Raw genomic sequence first — 20,597 nt, 5'->3', positions numbered from 1 at the left:
TTAAAAGGAATTTCTAGATTCTTAAAAATCTTGTGGAAGAATTTTATAGATTATAACAGAGTTCAAAGCTAAAGATAAATATAAACTTTTGTAGAGTTTATCTCTAAAGTATTGAATAATTTATATCTGTTGCATTTGTTATTATCCCTTCAAAACGTAGAATTGCCGACTATTCAAGCTCTATATAATTATCTCCAAATTCAAGACGACTTTATGATCAATAGCTCTATAAATGAAGCATAGGATATATCTTCTTCTTTCATAAACTACAGTTTCGTCTGTTCATGTCTTTTTGAGCGTTGTTAGTTTTGACAGTGTTTTACAACATTGAACTTCTGAATCTCTTAGGTTGACTTTTTGAGATATTTCTGTCTCATGCGTGTTATTGCTTTGGCCTAGTTTATTTTTCATTATCTGAAGATTCTGTAAGGCTTATTAGTGTTAAAATAATTTACCACTTGACTGAGTTTGATATTATTTATATTGGTGTTGTTACTCGTTTCTTTGTCTGTCAAACTTTGAGTTCCATATAACAAATCATAAAGGTTTGTAACTTTTTACAAAAGGGTTAAAAAACAGCTAGGGTAAGCCTTCTACAAAAAAATATAAAAACAAGGATAGCCTAGAACAGAAGATGAGAAGCAGAGTTATTCATAAGATATCAACTTCACATAATAAAAAGAGATGGTCTCTGCATTCAAGTTCCAAGTCCACAACAAGCAGCAATTAGGAGAGGTGTTTAAACCCCATATTACCATACGAAAGCGCGTCAGAAGTTCTATCCAGAGCCAGCCACATAGTATAAGAACAATTAGGCATAGAGACTCTTGAACCACACATTAGAGGTCCATGGCTTCTCCTCCTCGCGTTGTCTAACAGACTCCCATGTCTTCTTTGCCGAGAAAGAACTGAGATCTTGATCATTTATTCTCCAGCAGTAAGAATCATCAACAGATCAAGTCTGGTTCCAGAACAGACGTACTCAGCTTTTGTGTCTAAGAAAGGATCGTGATTCATTGTTCTTGTGTAGGCTCAACATGAGAGCAGATAACAGTGCACTAAAAGCAGAGAACGATAAGATTAGATGCGAGAACATTGCCATCAGAGAAGCTCTCAAGCATGCTATATGCCCAAACTGTGGTGGTCCTCCTGTTAGTGAAGATCCTTTTTTAGATGAGCAAAAGCTTCGCATGGAAAACGCACATCTCAGAGAAAAGGTTTTTGTTTTTTTTTTTGTTTTTTTTTTATGTCTTCTTCATTTCTAATCTATCTTTTATTTGCACAGCTTGAAAGAATGTCCACGGTTGCATCAAAGTACATGGGAAGACCAATCTCTTCTGACATCTCAACGCTACATCCAATGCACATCTCCTCGTTGGATCTGTCAATGACTAGCTTAACTGGTCCTTCACTGGATTTCGATCTTCTTCTAGGAAGCTCTATGTCTAGTAACTTTTCTACATCGGACATGGATAAGCCTATTATGAACGACATTGCTTTGACTGCTATGCAAGAATTACTCAGGCTTGTTCACACAAACAAGCCTCTGTCGAACAGAGCAGATGGGTGCAGAGACGTTCTCAATCTTGGAAGCTATGAGAATGTTTTCCCAAGTTCAAGTAACCGAGGGAAGAACCATAACCATAGAATCAAGGCGTCTAGGTCTTATGCTATGAGAATTTCAATTGATACCAAAAAGAGTTTTTGAGAATACTAGGGCTAGTTGCAATACTTCGAGAGACATATTTTATGAAGCAAGTTTTCATAAATCAATGATCTAATAACTACAAATTTTAAAAGATGACAAAATCAATAACTTTCGTTATTTTTTGAATAACACAAAATTTTATTGACATTATAAAACAATGAATCCAATAACTCAAGATTTTTGTAAACTTCTAACTACTAATTATAAATCATAAACCAATAATATCAGACTTTAACATAGTTTTTAAAAGTCTTAATTGAATAACACTAGAGTTATTATAAAATTCAAATCTATAAAACTCTCTGCAAATTCAGAATCCAATAACACATAGAAAAAAGGATAGTTTGGGTTGGGATCTGCTGAGAGAGCGATGATCAGAGGAAAGACAATTCTTACAGCGTCAAAAATCATCTTCTAGCATAAACTAAATTTTACTAATCTACAGATTTTCTTTTGGATTTAAGTTTTTACATTTTGAATTAATAAATTATCCAATTCTGCTTAAACTCATATAAAAATCGAATTCTGCTAAAAATCAAATTTACTATGGAAGAGAAAACAAGCGGATTAATTTCAAAAAAAAAAAGAATAGCTAGTTCATTATCTCAAATGTATTCTTTTGTCATCGTACTCTACATTTTATTTATTACTATAATAATGATTTTCAAAAAAATTATAACATTGTTTATTAGTTGTATTAGTCAAAATACAACTTATTCCTTCTTCATTTGAGATAATATTTGCATTTAGATAACAATTAAATTTAAAAGTTCAGCATGAAGAAGATATATAGATATATCTTACTTTTAAAATCGGAAAGGAATTTTATTTCTTACTTTTAAAATAGGTAAGAACTGAGTACATTCTCCTCTTTAATTTAATGTGAAGCTTTGGTCATTTGAAATTTTGAATTTGTTTCATTAAACTCTTTTCATCTTATACAATTTGGTTAAACCAGTTTTTTTGGACATCAAAAATTAAAGTTATCTTCTGTTAATTACATAAAATAGTATCTAGGGCAGTGAACATAAACATTGTTCTTTTGGCTATTGCAGGAACAGTTCTAATCAAATTATTGACCAAGAAACTGGACTGTTGGCGAATATGATGATCTGTATAAGTTCTGATCTTGTATTATTAAATGTCGAATAATTAACACTTCCTGGAAACAATTATCAAACGACCTTTCAAAGAGAAAGTATGAAACCAAAAACAGAGATGAATTGAATATAAACAGGTAAAAAGTAACAAGTAGCTTATGTGATAAGCTAGCTGTGTCGCAAAGGCCTGTTAATTCAGTTTATGCCTCTGAAAAAACGAAATGTCCAACTACATTTTTTAAGTTTGGACATCAGATACCATAGGCAATTCAAACCAATAATAGAAAACAAAATCAATAATTAAAAACTGCAATCTCAGCCGAAAGATGGTGATCTAAGTGTTTAATAATCACTGAATTATCATTAAATATGGACGATTTTATTCATCATTGATTGCATTAGAGAAAGAACAAAAAAAAGAAAAGATTGAAAATCAAAAGCAATAAAAATCTTTAGGAAAGAGGTCAGATGGTAGTGCATGTCTATGAATCAACACTGTAATTCAGATTTGCAGACGTATGGTAAAAATAATCCTCATTCCTCTCGATTTCAACGAAAAAAAGAACTTTTGCAAACCGTGTATATAAGGATCAGAGAATATGGCAAATCAATCACTCTGCAAAAGCAGATCAGACTGGGTGTCACAAAACATAAATGCCATTTCATCACATCCATAAACTATGATCATAAGACAAAACTTTAGCTAACATTACAAGATGGAAATCTAAGAGAATCAGACAGAAATAGTCAATCACCATGTTGCAACCATCGCAATGGATGCAAATAAGACTGGGGCGACAATTCTATATCATCACTTTCATCAGAACACAAACGAATCAAAATGTTGAAGATCCGATCCTCAAGACTTATACCTACATGGCTAGCTAAGTTTCCTAACTAGAAGATAAACACAATAAAAATAAGAGTTGGCAAGCCGTCTTGGAGAGATTGAATAGGTTTTAAGCTTTATATAGAAGCATAAACTGCTTAGTTTCTTAGGGTTTTGTCTCTCCCACTCATTATTCCTCGCCGCTTTACGTATGGGCCTGCTGCTCTTCTAAATTATAGGTTTAAAATAGGCCCAATTAAAGTTGCTGGTTTTCCAGGTTTGTTTTTGTCCAAGTAGTCATAGTTCTTTTTCTGTTCAGCAGCCTCTAACTAGCAGTTACGTGCTTTTCACGTACTTTGTTGTGTCATAGACTTTTTTTTTTTTTTTTGATAGTGCTAGTAGTTACTCTTTCCGGGATGATTTTTTTGTATAGGTGAACTTGAATTGCCATTTATTGCATTGCTCTTGGCGATTGTGACCTCGTATAAGTTATGAGCGGTCAGAGTTTTAGAGAATGTAATGATTTTGAGATGAGGGTTTTCTTTTCTTTAGTCGAGACTCATTGGTTCCATCTATGTGTACAGAGGGAAGTAAGAAGGGGGTCTCACTTCGTTGGCAATATCTTGTTTTTTTTTTACTTTACAGCATTTCTCACGAGCAGGCAACTTGCAGAAAGCGTTTGATCAGGGTTTGACTTGAAGTAGCTTTCATACATTTTCGTCATTATTATCAGCTCCCTAGGTATTTTTTTATTCTCTGAAAAACTGTGGAGAGATACATTACGCTTAACGTGTCTACAAGAATGTTTATAATAATCTAAAGCCCTTTTGATTGTGTAATATCTCCTACTAAATTAAATAAATATATTTATGAACTAGCAAGAGAAGAGATGATGAGAGTAAAGGTCTTGGACTAAAAAATCTTCTGGCTGATCATGGCTGCTTTCTTGAACTCCATACTCTCGTGATGGTGTATATATTAGAAAAGTGCTTCGTAATTTTGCAGAGAATGATTGAAACCCTGAGACCTTTTTGTCCGTTTAAAGATTATATTGCCTGAGGAGTGGCACTAGTATCCCAACTGCTGTAAATATTGAGATGTAGCTATGTGACGCATGAGTTGCTGAACTCGGAAGCCCTGTTGGCTCTGCCACGCCGAAGGGTGGTCCAGAACCAGGTATGCCTGTAGGTGGAGTTGTTATTGGCGGTGGGAATGTAGAAGTAGAAGGTGGTGAATTAAAATCTGGTGGACTCGGTTGACTTGGCGGGCTTGTGCTGCATTTACCATAGAAAACTCAGTATTAATTTTCTCAATATTTTCTGGCTGAAAGAGAAACATACCTGACTGTTCCTGATGATGCTGAGAAGCGACAGCTTCCTTTACCTGGAGCAGTACAAGAGCAGATGATTTATAAATGTTAGCAAGCTTTGTTACACAATATTGGAATCAAATGTTTGGGATAGTGTTCCTAGGTTCATGATCAATTCTAACACTCGATCAAGACATCTATCAGTTGTGAAGGTCTCAAGTGTGGCTCACACCGTTCATGGATGCTAGAAAGCAGGTAACTTAATCCGAGTGTCCTTTTTCATTTGGTAAGATAAAAAAAGTTTATTAAAGTGTCTTTACCTGGATCTGTGCTGGTAAGTTGTGCAGCCCCTCCAAAACTGCAGCTGTCTGAACCAGGATGTTTCTGGTAATAACTATTGAAAGCAAAGGAAGCATGATCACGTATAGTGTTTGGCTCGTAACAGCTTGCACCTTGTTGGATCTGGCCACAATCAGCTCCTCCATACCCACAAGCATAATCCAAAGCCACCTGTAATGATGTTGGTGAAGCATTTGCTTTCGCTATACACCACTGGCCACTGCCACCACCACCACCACCTCCTGCACCAGTGTCACCACCGCCATCACCACCACCTCCGCCTCCACCAGGTGCACCACCACCAGCACCTGGACCAGTGTCACCACCTCCTCCTCCGCCTCCACCGGGTGCACCACCACCTGTTGGTGTAGTACCATCAAGTGGTGGATAGCCTCCACCGGTAGGTGTGGTACCATCGAGTGGTGGATAGCCACCACCGGTTGGTGTTGTACCATCGAGTGGTGGATAGCCACCGGTTGGTGGGTTTGGGTTTGTGATTGGACCTGGGAACGTTGAGGAAGGTGGTGATGATTGGGTAATGGTTGGTGTGGTGGTATCACCACCAGGAGATGTAGGATTAACAACTGGTATAACACCCTGTGCTATAACATTTAGAGCTGAAACCAAACCAATCAATAGAAGAAAAAAAATCAGGTCAAAAACTCAAACAATGATGTAAGAGACTGAGACTCAGAGAGATTACGTGAAGTGATAAGAAGACATAGAAGCATGATCTGAAAACACCCATGAGCTACACGGTGAGCCATTTCTTTATGTGTGTCCTTGTTGTTGTTGATGATCTTGAGAGAAAAAAAACTTGTCAGGTAGTCTTGGGAATTTTGGTAAGAGGAAAGATAGAATGGTTGCGAAGAAGTTCCTTCTCAGGTGTAGATATATAATATTTATACAAAGATGGGAAGACAAAAAGGAGAATCATAGAATCAAAGATTTCTTGGGATGGGAGAGAGAGGGGACGCGGAAGACATGTATGAGAGAATATAAGAAAACTTGAGAAAGGAGAAACTAGGAGGAAGCTATGATCGGCAAGCAAAGAGAGAACACCATAAAGAGGAAAAGGTATTTACAGATAAACTTATAGTACATGGACACAATATACGAAGATCCAGTCCCTGAAACAAAAAAAAAGATGTTATAGTTTGTGTCTTGAGTCTCAAAATATGATTATAATGACATGTGAAGGTAATATTATGTCATAGGTTCACATTAGAAGTAATGAGCATAACCAGTGTTTATATATGTTAACTTTTTGAAATCAATTCCAATATTTAGAGCATTCTAGGAGAATGTTTTGTTTTAAAACTAGGAGAGAGGTCCTCTTTTTAAACTGTTGTTGTACTAAAGCAACAACAACAGAGAGGAACCTGTACTGTAAGTTAAAATAAACCAAAAGGTAAAGTGTTTCCTATGAAACATAAGGAATATCTGCTTATTAAGCCCAGTTGCGATTCCGTCACTTTATTTGTATCTTCACTTGTAAACTAGTGCTTCTTTTCGCTCTATTTGTTATAACCTTTTTTTCTTTTTTGCAACACAGTTTTTTCAGATGAGTTTAAAGTTCATGTAGCTAAACTTTTTTGAAGTTACAATCCAACCTAGTAGTCTACAATATAAAATCAAACGACATTTAACTCCTTTCGTTCGCTTTTTGGACACACACAAACAATGGGCCGAACGGTGGGCCTAATAGTATAGATGGGTGTAACGGTCCAGTAATCTTAGTCCAGTTTAGACACGCTGGTTCAAACCAGTGAACCGTAATTACGGTTTAGTAATTTCACAATTTTGAAAAAGAAAAAAAAAAACGAGAGAGGGTTTCGTTTCCTTACTTGTATATATCTTTCCTCTTCGGCTTCCTCTCTTCTTCCCGTCTCTTTGTTCGTATTCTCGCGACTGACCACAGACACACAGAGAGCGTCGATACATCCAGATCCGAGAGAGAGAGAGAGAGAGAGGCAGCTTACTAGGGCGGATAAGATGAGCAGCAGCAGCGGGAAGGTCATCGGCGGCGGCGGCGGAGGAGGAGGGAGAAAAGGCAATAATGGAATGAACGATATTCCGCCAAAGTCAAGGAAAACAGTAGAGAGCTTGAAGGAAATCGTGAACTCTCCCGAGGCTGAGATCTACGCTATGCTTAAAGAGTGTGGGATGGATCCTAACGAAGCCGTTCATCGCCTCCTCTCTCAAGGTTTCCGCTTTAATTTAGATTGTTTTTCCTATTAGGGTTTTTGATCCTTATCCACTAAAGTTTTTTTGTCTTTTGCGCTAAAATCTCATCAAGTAGTGTGGTCTTTTGTCTTTCTTACAAGTTTGAGGACTTTCTCAGCTTCCAAAGGCTTTTGTCTTTTGTTTGCGGTTTGCGTCTATTAATGAGACTGATTCTTTTTTTTTTTTTTTTTTTTGCCAACTCAGATCCCTTTCACGAGGTAAAGAGCAAAAAGGAAAAGAAGAAAGAGGTTAGTCAATGTTTGAAACTCTTCTTTCTTATGGCAAATAGACTAGGGAGTAGGTAATGATGTCTTTTGTTGTTTTTACTTGTACACTGTTGCCATTTTAAATGCAACTGATTATGTTTTAATGCCTGATGACTACTTACTTCAAACGCTTTATTACTAAAAGTCTTCAAGTAGCAGCTGACTGTAGGTGTTTTGGTGGAATCCACTGAATTTTAGTTTTAGCTATAGTTGTCATTTTGGTTTATTTGAATTTTTGCTAGTTCTTAAGTCTTTATTTGTTTTAATCAGTCTAGGGATGTACCGGAGTCCAGGCAGCGTGGGGCTAATAGCACTTACAACCGTGGTGGTAGAGGTGCTTCTGATCGCTATGCTGGACGAAGTGGATCTACCTCCCATCTCAACTCTACTGGTATAGACATGATCTTGTGGATGCATAAGATTTATAACTATAGGATTCATTCTTATGTGCTTCTGTTGTTTCAGATTCTGGGAACTTCCAGGGAAAATATACGAACAAGAGAGAAAGTGGAACCCATGGTCACACAAGTTCTTGGTCTTCTGGCTCTGGAGTGGCAAACCACCATCAGATACCACACAGGTTTTTCCCCTTGAGTTGTCTCTTTCTTTTGCATTTGAGTTTGGATGCAAATTGAAAAAAAAAAAACGATTGTATTGGTAGAATCACATTTAGTAATGATTCACAATTCAGTTTTCTGACCTACGCTGCATATGTTTTGCAGTGATTCTGTTGTCACGGAAAAAAACTTGCCACCTGCTGCCTCGAGCGATGGAATATCATCATCACAGCCTGCTTCTGCACATCAAACTCCATGGTTTGGAGCTCCAGGCCAGTTGTCTATGGCTGATATTGTGAAGATGGGTAGACCACAGAACAAGACAACAAGCTCACAACGAAATGTCAACATGCGTTCTGAGATTAGTCACGACCATGAAGGTAGTGCAAACCATCAGGTCCCTGTTAAAGATGAATGGCCGTCGATTGAGAAGCCACTGGCTCCTAGTACAGCTTCTGCATCAGTAGCACCAGCAGTAGCAGCAGAGTCAGAGGTATGCGGCGGTACAAGTGATTTCCCATTAGAGAGAGTAGATCATCATCTGAGGGACCGGTTAGAAAATATCCATTTAGCAGAAAGTGGTCCGTCTGAAGATCTTGGTGTAGATCATGTGCAACCTAGCTCGGTTGGCAATGTCCAAGAAGAGGACTCAGGAGTTTCTCTGAATCTAATGATAATCAGTACACTTATGAGACGCAGAGCCATCCTGTAGAGCAGCACCACAAAGGTAATATCTTGAATCTGTATACTGTATATAATGTTTCTTATTGCTTATCTTCGATGCAAAGTTTGGTGTGTGTTTGTTTGAATTTTGATGCCTGTGTGAGCACTTTCTGGATTTACGTTGTGAACGACAAAGATGTCTCTACATCAATTAAGTCACAATTATCATGAAATACATGTAGTCATGATCAGTAGCATACGAGATGATTTTTAATGTTCTTGATTGTATCTTATTCTGTCTCATTATTACTTTTCAGATGAAGATGAGCTTTCATCTGGTTCAGCCGACTTTCAAGAACAAACCGTAGAAAGTCATGAACAAGAAGCCTCGCATGAAGAGGATAGACATGCTGTTGTTATTCCAAAACATTTGCTAATCCATACAGAAGAGTGTTCGCAATTGAGTTTTGGAAGTTTTGGAGGTTTTGGATCAAGGCCTTTGAGCAACAATGCAGAAGAAGAGACTCCTGATGTAGCTCCACAGAACGAACATTCAGATGCTAGGTTATTCCTTTACCAATGATTTCTTTTCATAGGGGTTTCGTTTATTTATTTTATATACCAACTGATTAAAATACTTGTTTTGCAGAAATCCTGAGTTCTATGGAGATGAACGTCTTGGAAGTACAGTTAATGGAAATATAGGCCACGCACCTGCTGCGGCTGCAAATTATGATGATTCTTTGGAATCCAGGCGAGAGGTTCTGACGCAAGAAAACCCTGAGACTGTTCAAGAGAACCAGTACACATTTGCTCAGACCGAGCCAGAGTATGCTAAGCAGCAGCAGCAGCAGCTGAATACTGCATATGATGCGTCACAGACAAATGCACAGAATCAGATGCAGAATCTTGCTTCGTTATCAAATGTGATGGTAAGATGTGCATTATTTATCATAGCTTTTAAGAGTCTCGTTTTGCTTTCTGAATCTTGCATTCAGGCTGTTCATATTTTAAGTGATATGAGGCTAGTAACGACCATGAAATTCTCCAATGGCTTTGCTAACACTGCTACTTATTTGTGTGTTTTGACTCAGCAGGGATATCCACACTCAGATCCCAACAGTTTATTGGCACAAAATGCTAGGGAGCTTGAGTTCCAGTATTCCTCGTTTGCACAGTCTATGCAGTCAAGAAATGGCAACAATGCTTCTCCACTTGGTGGCCAAAGCATCTCCATGCCAGAGGTAAACCACCTTGTCTTTTTAAGAAACACAAGATGTCTTGTTAATTGTCAAATGAATAATGTTATGTTTGCAGTAGACTCTTTATGTTCGAGAAATTGATTTGATTATATATTTTCTTACATGGTAGGCGCTCCGAGGCAGTGGAATCCCGGGGACGCAGCCAATGCAGCAAAACTTACAAGGTGCTAATATCGCCACTGGACCAGCACTTCCCCAACAGCTTCCAATGCATCCTTACTCTCAACCCACAATGCCGCTAGCACACTTTGCAAACATGATTAGTTATCCTCTAATGCCTCAGAACTATCCGTACATGCCGTCCGCTTTCCAGCAAACATACGCTGGCAACAGCTCCTATCACCAGCAACTAGCAGCGTTGCTTCCGCAGTACAAAGCCAATCTCTCTCCCAGTAATTTGCCTCAGTCCGCAACAGCGCCTGCGTCCGCTTATGGATTTGGGAACTCCGCCAATGTTGGATCCGCTGGAAACTTCCCTATTAGCCAACAGTCTGCTCCTACCGGTTATGAAGATGTTCTGAGTTCTCAATACAAAGAGAGTAATCATCTGTTGGCACTTCAACATCAGCAGCAACAGGTAATAATTGTCTCTTTATTGTCACTTTCTCTTGGTTTCAGACAAGAACACCACTTGATGACACTTTCTTTTCTCCTGCTTCAGAACGAAAACTCGGCAATGTGGCATCACGGTCATGGCACTCGGACCATGTCAGGTGTCCCGGCTAACACATACTACAACCTCCAAGCACAACAACAACAGCAACTACAACAGACTCAGCAAGCTGCGGCAGGAGGGTATCGTCAAGCTCAGCAGCAGCAACAACAGCGTTATGGATCACATGGCTACCCTAATTTCTATCAGTCCCAAACAGAAATGTCGCTCGAGCGCCAGCAGCAAAACCCTAGAGATGGTGCGGGAGCTCAGGTTGGTCAGCCCTCAGATCAAACCCAGCAGCTCTGGCAAAACTCTTACTAAATGAAGAAAGGAGTGTGTTCTTCTTTCGGTTATAGAGTGGTTTTGTGTGGTGAGGCATGGATATGTTCTGAATGTATGTTTTATATAAATCATCTTTTTGTCTACTCTGTTAACTTAGGTAACAGCCAATTCTGATTTCATCGATGCAAAACTTATAAAAAAGAATAGGTGAACCTTTTCTTTCTTTTTTGTCTTGTTCCAAGTGTTTGAACGTTTGAAGCTTGGTGTTTATCTTTTACCTATGACATAATTCAACTGTTGATTTTTCACTACAAATTGAAATCTTAAATAATGAGAGTTATTTAGAACTTTATTAAAAACTAAAAGAATGTAATCAGTTTTAATAAAATTAAAGAGGTACCATCATTGGCATATGGCACATTTTTGAAACATCATTTCATCATAGTTAGTTATGATTAATTATGTAGTAAATAAAAAACTTATATGTAAAAATTCATTTGATTTTTTTATATATATATATATATACACATACGTGTTTTACTATAATTTATTACTTTTAAAAAAACTGTATTTATATTTTGGTGAATAGATCTAAGTAATACTCCCTCTGTAACATTTTAAGTGGTGTTTAAGGTTTCTACACAAAGATTACAAAAATATAAATTTTTATGCAATTTATCTTGGTTACATAAAATTACATTAAATAAAATCAGTCTAACCAATAAGAAAAACATGTAGTATTTTGTAATTGGTTGAAAGTTTTAATTGACATTAATTTTTATTTAGAAATGTGAGAACATCACTTATAATGGAACAAAATAAAAATGCTTAAACATCATTTAAAATGGTACAGAGGGAGTAGTTTTTAACATTTAAAATTTCATTAATTATTTATTTTACTACTTATATCTTAACAAGTACTGATTGGTAAACTAGAATGTTAGTTTTTGTTAAACATAGAAAAAAGTTACTATCATTTTCAATAGACTAAAAAAATTCAATTTTTGGCATGTCCGATTCAATATCTGAATGTAGCGGTTCTTTTTATCCAGCATTAACGTGTACAACTTCAGAAACAAGGCAAGCATTTAGAGAAACCAGTTCACATCACTGTAACCGTGTTTATCATACCTGTGAAACAAACAATATTATAACATTCTATCCAAAATGATCAACTAGTAAGAGGACATATACCCCATACATGGAGGAATGGTAAACTTTATTTTGTCACCGACCTATACCCCATACCTGTGTTATTCAGAAAAAGAATTAAAAGTTAAAAAATATATCATATATGCAAATTAGAATAAAATGAAGAAATAGTAAGAAACCTTCACTACCAACAATTTCATCAACATCAACTTCGACTGCGTGAGAATATCTCCAGAACTTGTATCATCAAAAACCTAGTTGTAATTCTCAATTAATTTTGTAAAGATAAATAATTTATTGCATCTTCTAGTTATAATACAAAACCTAAAATAAGCTCAGCCAGTGTTTCTGTAAAGTCAACAAAGATCTTTCAAGTCTTCTGAAGACTTGAAATGTACTGTCAATGACATTCAAATATAGTGCAGAATAAAGGGAAAAAAAATATAGTGCATGACATATTCAACATGCATGTATCATCATATCTTAATAGACACTTGAAATCTGTAGGAGTTTGCAGTTGGAAATCTTTATTTTAGCCAATTTTGATTTTGAAATCTTAAAAATCACATTGTAAATAATAAACCTGAAACAGAAAAACCCACATACAAATATATATATATATATATATATATATATATCAAAGGAAAAAGATGTATAATAATGAGATCCACATTGTAAGCATCTATAATAATAAAGTTGATTTGAAACTCTCTACAATGCGCCACCTCAGCACTCATTGCTCCAAAATTCGTCACGTGTCCCTATTCCATCACTCTTTTATATGTTTGATTTTTGTCCTCTTTGTTGAATATTTTTTATTTGGACCCATGATTATACAAAAATTTGGTCCAAAATTTCTTAAGATTATCTCATGCTCAAGCTACTGTTCGGCACCGTAAACATTCAGATTTTCATGGTTTCCATTAAAAAGATTGTAACGTTTTCCTTTCTTTTTAACTCCACCATTAATCTAATCATTAAACTACACTCCATCTCCTCTCCACTCCGTTTCATTTATTCAGTTTCACCATCGGCACATATACCGGCTTGAAACTCGACCTATAAATGACTCAATGAACATCTCCACCGGCCAGATTTCTGAAAGATTAAACTCTGTAATGCAACAGCTCCAACCTCATCCTTGACGAGAAGGTAACTCCCACGACCTCATCCGTTTCTTATTAATACAAACGTTTGTCCCAAAACCGATTGTGTTAAACAATATAATCTCCCGTTGATAGTCAGGGTCTTCTGTATTATTGATGGTAACATTCAAAAGGGTTCAACCATTGTCTAACCAACTTTACAAACCAATGATGACACTGAAGACTAGGCCTGGGCATTCAGGTATTCTTTCGGTAGGTTTTTGGATTTTAAAAATGCTCTCATTCAGATATTACAAAAACGGTCTTGACTTGAATTCAGATAGGTTCGAATATTATCCAAAATAACTAAACTACTCGATTTGATTGTGTATTTATATCTAAAAAACTGAAATTTATATAGAATAACTTAAAACCCTAAAAGTACTCAATTTATATAGTTTAAATTGGTTATTTTCGTCTGAAAGTAACCATATACATAATGTTATTTGAGTATTTTTATCCATAGCATATATTTTTATTTATCTATAAATACCTAAAGTTTTTTGGTTTATGTTAAATGGCCCCATTCAGATATTTAGGCAGGATCCAACAGGGTCGGATACCCTATTTTCGGGTCAGTTCGGATAAATACTTCGGATATAGATATTATACCCAGCCCAACTGTAGACGGAAATGACAAGTAAGACACAATATAAACAAGAAATTTAAAATAATTGTATTTAAATAATTGTAAAATAAAACTCATATTTCTTCAGTTCCAAGAACTCTCCATGCATAAATCAGATACTAATATGTATATTATATACAAGATATTTAGGCAGGATCCAACAGGGTCGGATACCCTATTTTTCGGGCCAGTTCGGGTAAATACTTCGGATATAGATATTATCTCCAGCCCAACTGCAGACAGAAAGAACAAGTAAGACATAATATAAACAAAAAATTTCAAATAATTGTATTTAAATAATTTGTAAAATAAAAACCCATATTTCTTTAGTTCTAAAAACTCTTCATGCATAAATCAGATACTAATATGGATATTATATATATATATATTTCAAACACAAGATACGATATAAATGATCGGAAAAATAAAAGAATACAATATAAATAAAATTATCTCAATTGTGGTCTAGATTAAAATAAACCGATAAAAAAGTATGCCATTAAATGAAAATATCTTCACTAAAACTTTGTTAATTATGAAATTTAGTTACTTTCAACTAAAATATAACTGAATATCATAAAAATTCAACCGAAAATGATAAAAGTAAACAAAAAAGATCAAATAAATAATATTTTATAAACAATAATTAAATCACAAAAATAAATTATATATAAATATTGTTTGAAACTAAATTTCCGCGTGAAGCGCGGACAAACCACTAGTATAACAATAGAGTATAAAAAACAATAGAGTAAGAAACAAAATCCTAAGAAGAAATTAACAATTTACCCTCAACTCATCACTTCTCGAAATGATATCAAACACTTCTCTCTTTCTCTTATACGTTTTTGTAATGAACACTTCACTTCTTTTTCTAATATCATCTCATTTGTAATTTGATTTCTTCTATCAATTTCACAAGTGAAGAGACCATTCAAATCATAGTCTAACAACCCTCACTATTCTTCTATTTTGTTGAATGTTTTTTCCTTCTCCATTAACCAAGACTGAATTTTTTCTTAAATATTTTTATAATCTTTGAGTGCAAGTATAAACCAACTTTATTAACCTATAGAATAGAAATAATAATCTTTGTCCAAAAAAAAGAAGTTATTCCTCTATCCTGCAAGCAAATCCTATGTCCTACTCCTAGAGCATCCCATTAGTAGAGTGACATGAACAGATTCATCAGATTTTGATATTCTCAACCGATTTGTTATGTGCATATACATTTGAAATGATTAATAGTGACAAAACTCAATTTCCTTCCTTAACAGTTTACCATCACAATGCAATAGGTCTCATATAGCTTACATAGCAAATACAATACACATAAAGATGATGATACACCGAACTCTTTTTGTTCTCTCTTTTTCAGGTTTTGTTCTCCTGAAAGATAAACATACATATCTTCTCTGAAATTTTACTTTGTATTATACCTCCCCAACCAATAAATGTATTATAATATTGACAAACACCACCAACCACCGACAAAAGAAAGTTCCCTCTTCAGAGTTTTCCGTGTAACCTTTTAACTACTAAACATAGATCACAATACAGGTACGGAGATGGAGATTGACATCGGAACAGAGACATCCGTCGTAAAACTGCCGCCGTCTCTATTCCCATTCACATCCCCTACAAACCCATAACCACCTGCCCGCATCGCCGCATGTTCCCGCCTCTGGAAAACCCGAGCGAGCGAAGCCGCTTTCCGTCTAGCCCGCTTCGTCCCGGTAAACAAAAGCGTCTGCAGCACTCCCGCAATCGCAGGTGCTCTCAACACTCTCTCCGCCACAGCCGCTCCACCTCTTCTACACAGTTCAAGCAACGCAGCCACCGCGTTTTCTTTCCCTCTAGGCGTCCCGCATCTCATCATCCCCATGAGCCCCGTCACAGCTGACTCCTCTTTCCCTATAGCCTCAGCTCCAACAGACTGTCTCACCAGCAAAGCCAAAGCCCCCGCTGCTTCCTCCGCCACGCCTTCGTTCTTCAAAGCTCCGACGAGACTCGCCACTCCTCCTCCTTCGATCATTCTACCGCAGTTATCAGGATGCGTCGATAAGTTATACAGCGCCGTCACCGCGTCTTTCTTCCCTCTCGGTGTTCCGTTCCGAAGCAGCGACGCCAACGCCTCGACGCACTGATCAGCCATCGCTATCCGTTTCTTATACTCGTGCACCGCGGAGAGACTAAACAACGTGGCCGCCGCGTTCTCCTGCGCCTCCACCGTGAGACCCGACACAAGAACGCTCACTATAGCCTCCAAACACTCCTCCTCCTCCATGATCCGACTCTTGTTCCTCTCGTAAATCGACAGGTTAAGCATCGCCGTCACCGAGTTCTCCTGAGCCACAGCATTCTCCGACTCGAGAAGCCTCCTCAAGTGCGGTATCGCCCCGGCCTCCGCGATAAACTCCCGATTCTCCTTCCCGGTTTTCGCCAAAAGACGAATCTCCCTCGCCGCAACGGTCTGAGCGGCCTCAGACCCGTCCGCTAGATACTCGATTAGTATCGAAACGGTAGCTCTGTTCGCCTCGACCGCAGCTTTCGTCGGAAGACCAGAAACAAACCCCTCGTTCGGTAAAGAATCCGTAACAAACTCAGACTCGTAACAGACCCCGCTCGCTGCGCACCACTGCAATATCAAATTCTTCAAAGCTCGGTTAGGTACGATCCGAGAGTCCACAAGCATCTGCCCTGTCTTGGGACAGGTACAGTGCCCTTCTTCGATCCACCTAGCTATAGAGGTACGATCGTACGTCTGCCCTGTGGATATAATCACAGGATCCGTCATCAGATCTAGAGAGATCGGGCAAATAAAATCCTTTTGGAACTGTTACGAATCCCTCTCCGTCTCCTTTACTCTTCTTCGGATTATTATTATTGATTCTCCACTCTTCTTCGAATCCAAACAGCAAGAACCTACAGTAGCGCGTGATGGCCACGAAGCCGTTGATAACCGAACCCGTAGGCTCTACATCTCCGTCGTGGTTCGCGATCTGTTCCTCCAAGAACTCGATTTCGCTCCCGCAGGATTTCGAATCTCTGATCCCTAGTTTCTCGACGAAGAACGTCTTAAAGCTAGCGAGTTAGGTATCTCTCCGTTCTCGAATCCGTCGAGGAACGAGTAGAGCGTGACGCGTAACGACTCGTCGTTGCTGTCGACGTATAGTCTCGACCTTCTCGATTGGCGCTGGAGAAGCTCGATTCTGCTCCTGACGTCGTCGCCTGAGGGCTAGATCGTGAAGGGGAAGACGTCGAGGAGGGTGGAGATCTCTTGGTTGAGATCGTGGAAGTAGCCGGAGATGGATTGGGTTTGGAGGATGAGCCATAGCTTGCTTGAGAGCGAACGTAGTCGAGGAGGATCTTGGATCTGTAGAGGGGAGAGAGCTCCTTGAGACAAAGCAACGCTGTGGAGGAAGGGGTCGAGCCCCAGCGAGAGTCCGTTAGGGATTCGAATAAGACGAGGAAGATCTCGATCTTGCGGATGAGCGAGCGAGCGTTCTTGCGTTGGAACGAGAACCGTGTGCTGCTGAAGAAGAGATGATTTCTGTGGAGATTGCGGCTAGGGTTTGGACGAGAGGGAGGCCTGAGAGGTCAACGGGGGATAAGAAGGCTTCTAGAGACGGTGACCTTCTTCGCCGTAGAGATGAGAATATCGCTGCCGTAGCCATAGATTTTGATTCCGTCTCTCTCAGATAAAAAAAGATTGTGTGTATACGATGAACAAGAATCTATGGATTCGAAGAGAGGGAGGAAAAAAAAGTCAGAGGAGAAGAAAAGGAAGAAAGTGGAAAAAGGGGGTTGATGATACTTTCTGGGAAAGAGATGATGAAGAAGAAGAACGCGTCAGAGAGAAAGAAAAAGAAAGGCTGAGAATTTTTTTTATTTGTTAATTTTCTTAGTTGTCAGATTTGTTTTGTTTTTTTTTCTCTCTCTCTCTCCAGCGAGAGGTTTCAGACAGTAAAGTCAATGCTCTGGAATGTAACGGATAGATAGATAGATTATTGAAGGCCATCTTCTGTTCTGTCCACTCGATCTTCTATTTTTACACCTTTTAAAAATAAAAAAAAATCCAATCCAATAAAATATCTTTAATTAGTGTATTATTGCAAGTTGAGTTGATGATTACTGTACCCCCACTCCGACTAATTAATGTTTCTGCAAAATATTTAGAGTATCGTGTCGATGTACTTTCTTTGTATGTCGGGAGAGATGCTTTAGCATAATAATAGTAGGATATGCCTAATATAATGAATTATTAACCCCTTCTTTAATTTGTTTGACCAGTGAGGAACTAAAGGTCAAAGACCACGTAGATTAATAATCAAACCGCATTTATTTCTTGACAAATCTTTTCACTGATTTCGTGATCTTAATTAACACAAAATATATAAACGAGTCAAAGACGCACATAGAATAGAATATCGTCAACAGCATCAGCCAATCGGTTGATTCCCCCCCGGGTTACATGAAGTTGGGGAATAAAATTAGGCTGCCCAACATCTAAACAAAGATGCAGTTTTTTTTTTTTTTGCTAAAAAAAAAAAAATATATATATATATATAACACAAAATCAAGATATTATTTTGAGTCCCAAATTACCAACTATCTATCTGTTTTTTCTAAATATTCACTTATATTTTTACTTTTATAAACACAACCAAAATACTTAACTCAACTAACATATGAAAACAGTCAGTGTTTATAATTTACATTTTGTTTAACTAAGATCAAAAAGGGACGTCGGTAATTAGCAACATACATAATTAATTGTCTTTCCAAGTTAAATCACATATGTAATAAATAACCATTTATGAAGTTATTTGATTCTATTTGGGTCACATTACACATCTTAATTCTACAAGAAAAAGGCTCGAAAATTAGGTTGAATTTCAGCTCATGATTTTAATCTTTCTTGCCTTTTCCAAACTCAGCAAATTCACGCACATCAGATCCAAACTTTTATTCAAATTCATTTTCATGACACATGTCTATAGTATTTCGCGAACAGATATACATTATTATTACTTTTTGATAATTCAGGTATCCGAACCTTTTATTTAATTCGATTATTCCACCGCGTCCAACCAAAACTGGTAAAAAAGGTCCTAGAGACCAAACGGAAACCATGTTAAATCCGCTGTGACCGGAGCTCAAACTCTGATGACGGACACTTCGGTCGAAGTTCTTTTACCACCACACCACGAGGCCCGGTTAACTAATATACATCATTTGAGCAGACTGCATTTTCAAAGTCTTCACGTAATATTTTTTTTTTGTTAAATGTAGATTTCAAAGAGAAAATCGTAACATAATTTTCCATTTTTTATGTTTGATCAAAATAAGTAAATGATAATTCTATTAACCATTTAAGTTACTTTGTACTTAATTGAATATGAAATATATGTTTATGTTTATAGAAATTGTATGTTATATTTGACAAATGCCCTTAATTTTTTAGCCTTTTTCTTATGTATGAACCATCACAACATGTAATTACAAAAGCTGCGATTTTGTCGATGATGATAATACGGTAGTTGCATTTTATACAGAACCAGGTCACGTGATATGTTATCTGTTTTAATTTGCACGTTACCAAATCAACAGGGAGAATGTGTAATATAAATTACAACACTAATGAATACGGTAGTATAATCTTTACATTGACTATATACACTACTAATAAATTAAATTAGCTCAATCAATTCGCACTCAAAGCAAAAGTCGGACCGGCCACGGAATATAGGGAAGAAGCATTAGTAGTAGCTTAATGTACTAGTTTTCATTTGACTAATGAGTAACGACAAAGAAAAAAAACAAACATGTTTAATTTTACGTGTCTCATATTTGATGAGTCGTGACGTTCATCATTTTCTTGCTTGCCCATTTCTTCACAAGAAATCAAAGTTTTGAACGTTGAAGCGAGCTAGGCATTCAAAACCATTTTATTATATTTATGATTTGCATCAGTGCAATAGCAATGGTTGGTTAACACAAAATTCTCTATAAAAAGCCACTTAGGACAACTATTAATAAGGGTGGGGAAAAATATTGAACCTAAAAATTCGAATCAAACTGACGAAAAAGCAATCTTAACCGAAGCTGACATAGATATCTGAATAAGTTTTATTCTACAATATTTTGGACTTATTTTAATTTTATTAGACAAAACTGGGTCTTCAAAGAAATTGATAAAACCATGAACCATCATTGAATAAGTATTCAAACTTTTTTTTGAAACTTTGATAAGTATTCAAAAATTCTAAAAATATTTAGTGATAAATTAAACAAGTATTTAGAACATAAATACACAATTTATGTATTATAATTTTGTTACTTGGTCATAAAATTTTAAATTTATATGATGTATAATGATTTTCAGATTTTAGATTGTTTTTGGGTAGTTTTTTTTATTTTATTATTTTTAGACATCATAAATAGATATTCAAATTCAGATTGAAGTCAGCCAA

The 20,597-nt window shown here is 36.8% G+C and overlaps 2 protein-coding genes, 4 non-coding genes and 2 pseudogenes across 6 annotated transcripts; 2 read left to right on the top strand and 6 right to left on the bottom strand.

The window, feature by feature from the left end:
- The first annotated feature begins 995 nt into the window (after positions 1-995).
- On the top strand, positions 996-1,788 carry LOC130504507 (homeobox-leucine zipper protein HDG11-like). Its single transcript, XM_056999122.1, has 2 exons — positions 996-1,217; positions 1,286-1,788. Exons 1-2 carry the CDS (start codon positions 1,038-1,040, stop codon positions 1,706-1,708), a joined length of 603 nt encoding a protein of 200 aa, XP_056855102.1. The 5' UTR covers positions 996-1,037; the 3' UTR covers positions 1,709-1,788.
- A 1,328-nt stretch (positions 1,789-3,116) lies between these two features.
- LOC130504510 (small nucleolar RNA Z196/R39/R59 family) lies at positions 3,117-3,206 on the bottom strand. Its single transcript, XR_008941297.1, has one exon. It is a non-coding gene; the product is annotated as a small nucleolar RNA Z196/R39/R59 family (small nucleolar RNA).
- Positions 3,207-3,266: 60 nt separating this feature from the next.
- On the bottom strand, positions 3,267-3,353 carry LOC130504508 (small nucleolar RNA Z195/SNORD33/SNORD32 family). The gene has a single exon (XR_008941296.1). It is a non-coding gene; the product is annotated as a small nucleolar RNA Z195/SNORD33/SNORD32 family (small nucleolar RNA).
- A 42-nt stretch (positions 3,354-3,395) lies between these two features.
- LOC130504512 (small nucleolar RNA snoR4a) lies at positions 3,396-3,481 on the bottom strand. The gene has a single exon (XR_008941299.1). It is a non-coding gene; the product is annotated as a small nucleolar RNA snoR4a (small nucleolar RNA).
- Positions 3,482-3,538: 57 nt separating this feature from the next.
- LOC130504511 (small nucleolar RNA U31b) lies at positions 3,539-3,627 on the bottom strand. The gene has a single exon (XR_008941298.1). It is a non-coding gene; the product is annotated as a small nucleolar RNA U31b (small nucleolar RNA).
- A 365-nt stretch (positions 3,628-3,992) lies between these two features.
- Positions 3,993-6,402, bottom strand: LOC108821811 (uncharacterized). The gene is made up of 4 exons (XM_018594805.2): positions 5,989-6,402; positions 5,267-5,902; positions 4,978-5,020; positions 3,993-4,911 (listed from the first exon to the last, which is right to left on the bottom strand). Exons 1-4 carry the CDS (start codon positions 6,050-6,052, stop codon positions 4,677-4,679), a joined length of 978 nt encoding a protein of 325 aa, XP_018450307.2. The 5' UTR covers positions 6,053-6,402; the 3' UTR covers positions 3,993-4,676.
- A 765-nt stretch (positions 6,403-7,167) lies between these two features.
- On the top strand, positions 7,168-11,421 carry LOC108822662 (uncharacterized; annotated as a pseudogene).
- Positions 11,422-15,366: 3,945 nt separating this feature from the next.
- LOC108822522 (U-box domain-containing protein 17-like) lies at positions 15,367-17,963 on the bottom strand (annotated as a pseudogene).
- Between the last annotated feature and the right edge of the window lie 2,634 nt (positions 17,964-20,597).

Source organism: Raphanus sativus, unplaced genomic scaffold (assembly GCF_000801105.2).
Source record: "Raphanus sativus cultivar WK10039 unplaced genomic scaffold, ASM80110v3 Scaffold1626, whole genome shotgun sequence".
NCBI lineage: Eukaryota > Viridiplantae > Streptophyta > Magnoliopsida > Brassicales > Brassicaceae > Raphanus > Raphanus sativus.
This window is presented reverse-complemented; position numbering and strand designations above follow the sequence as displayed.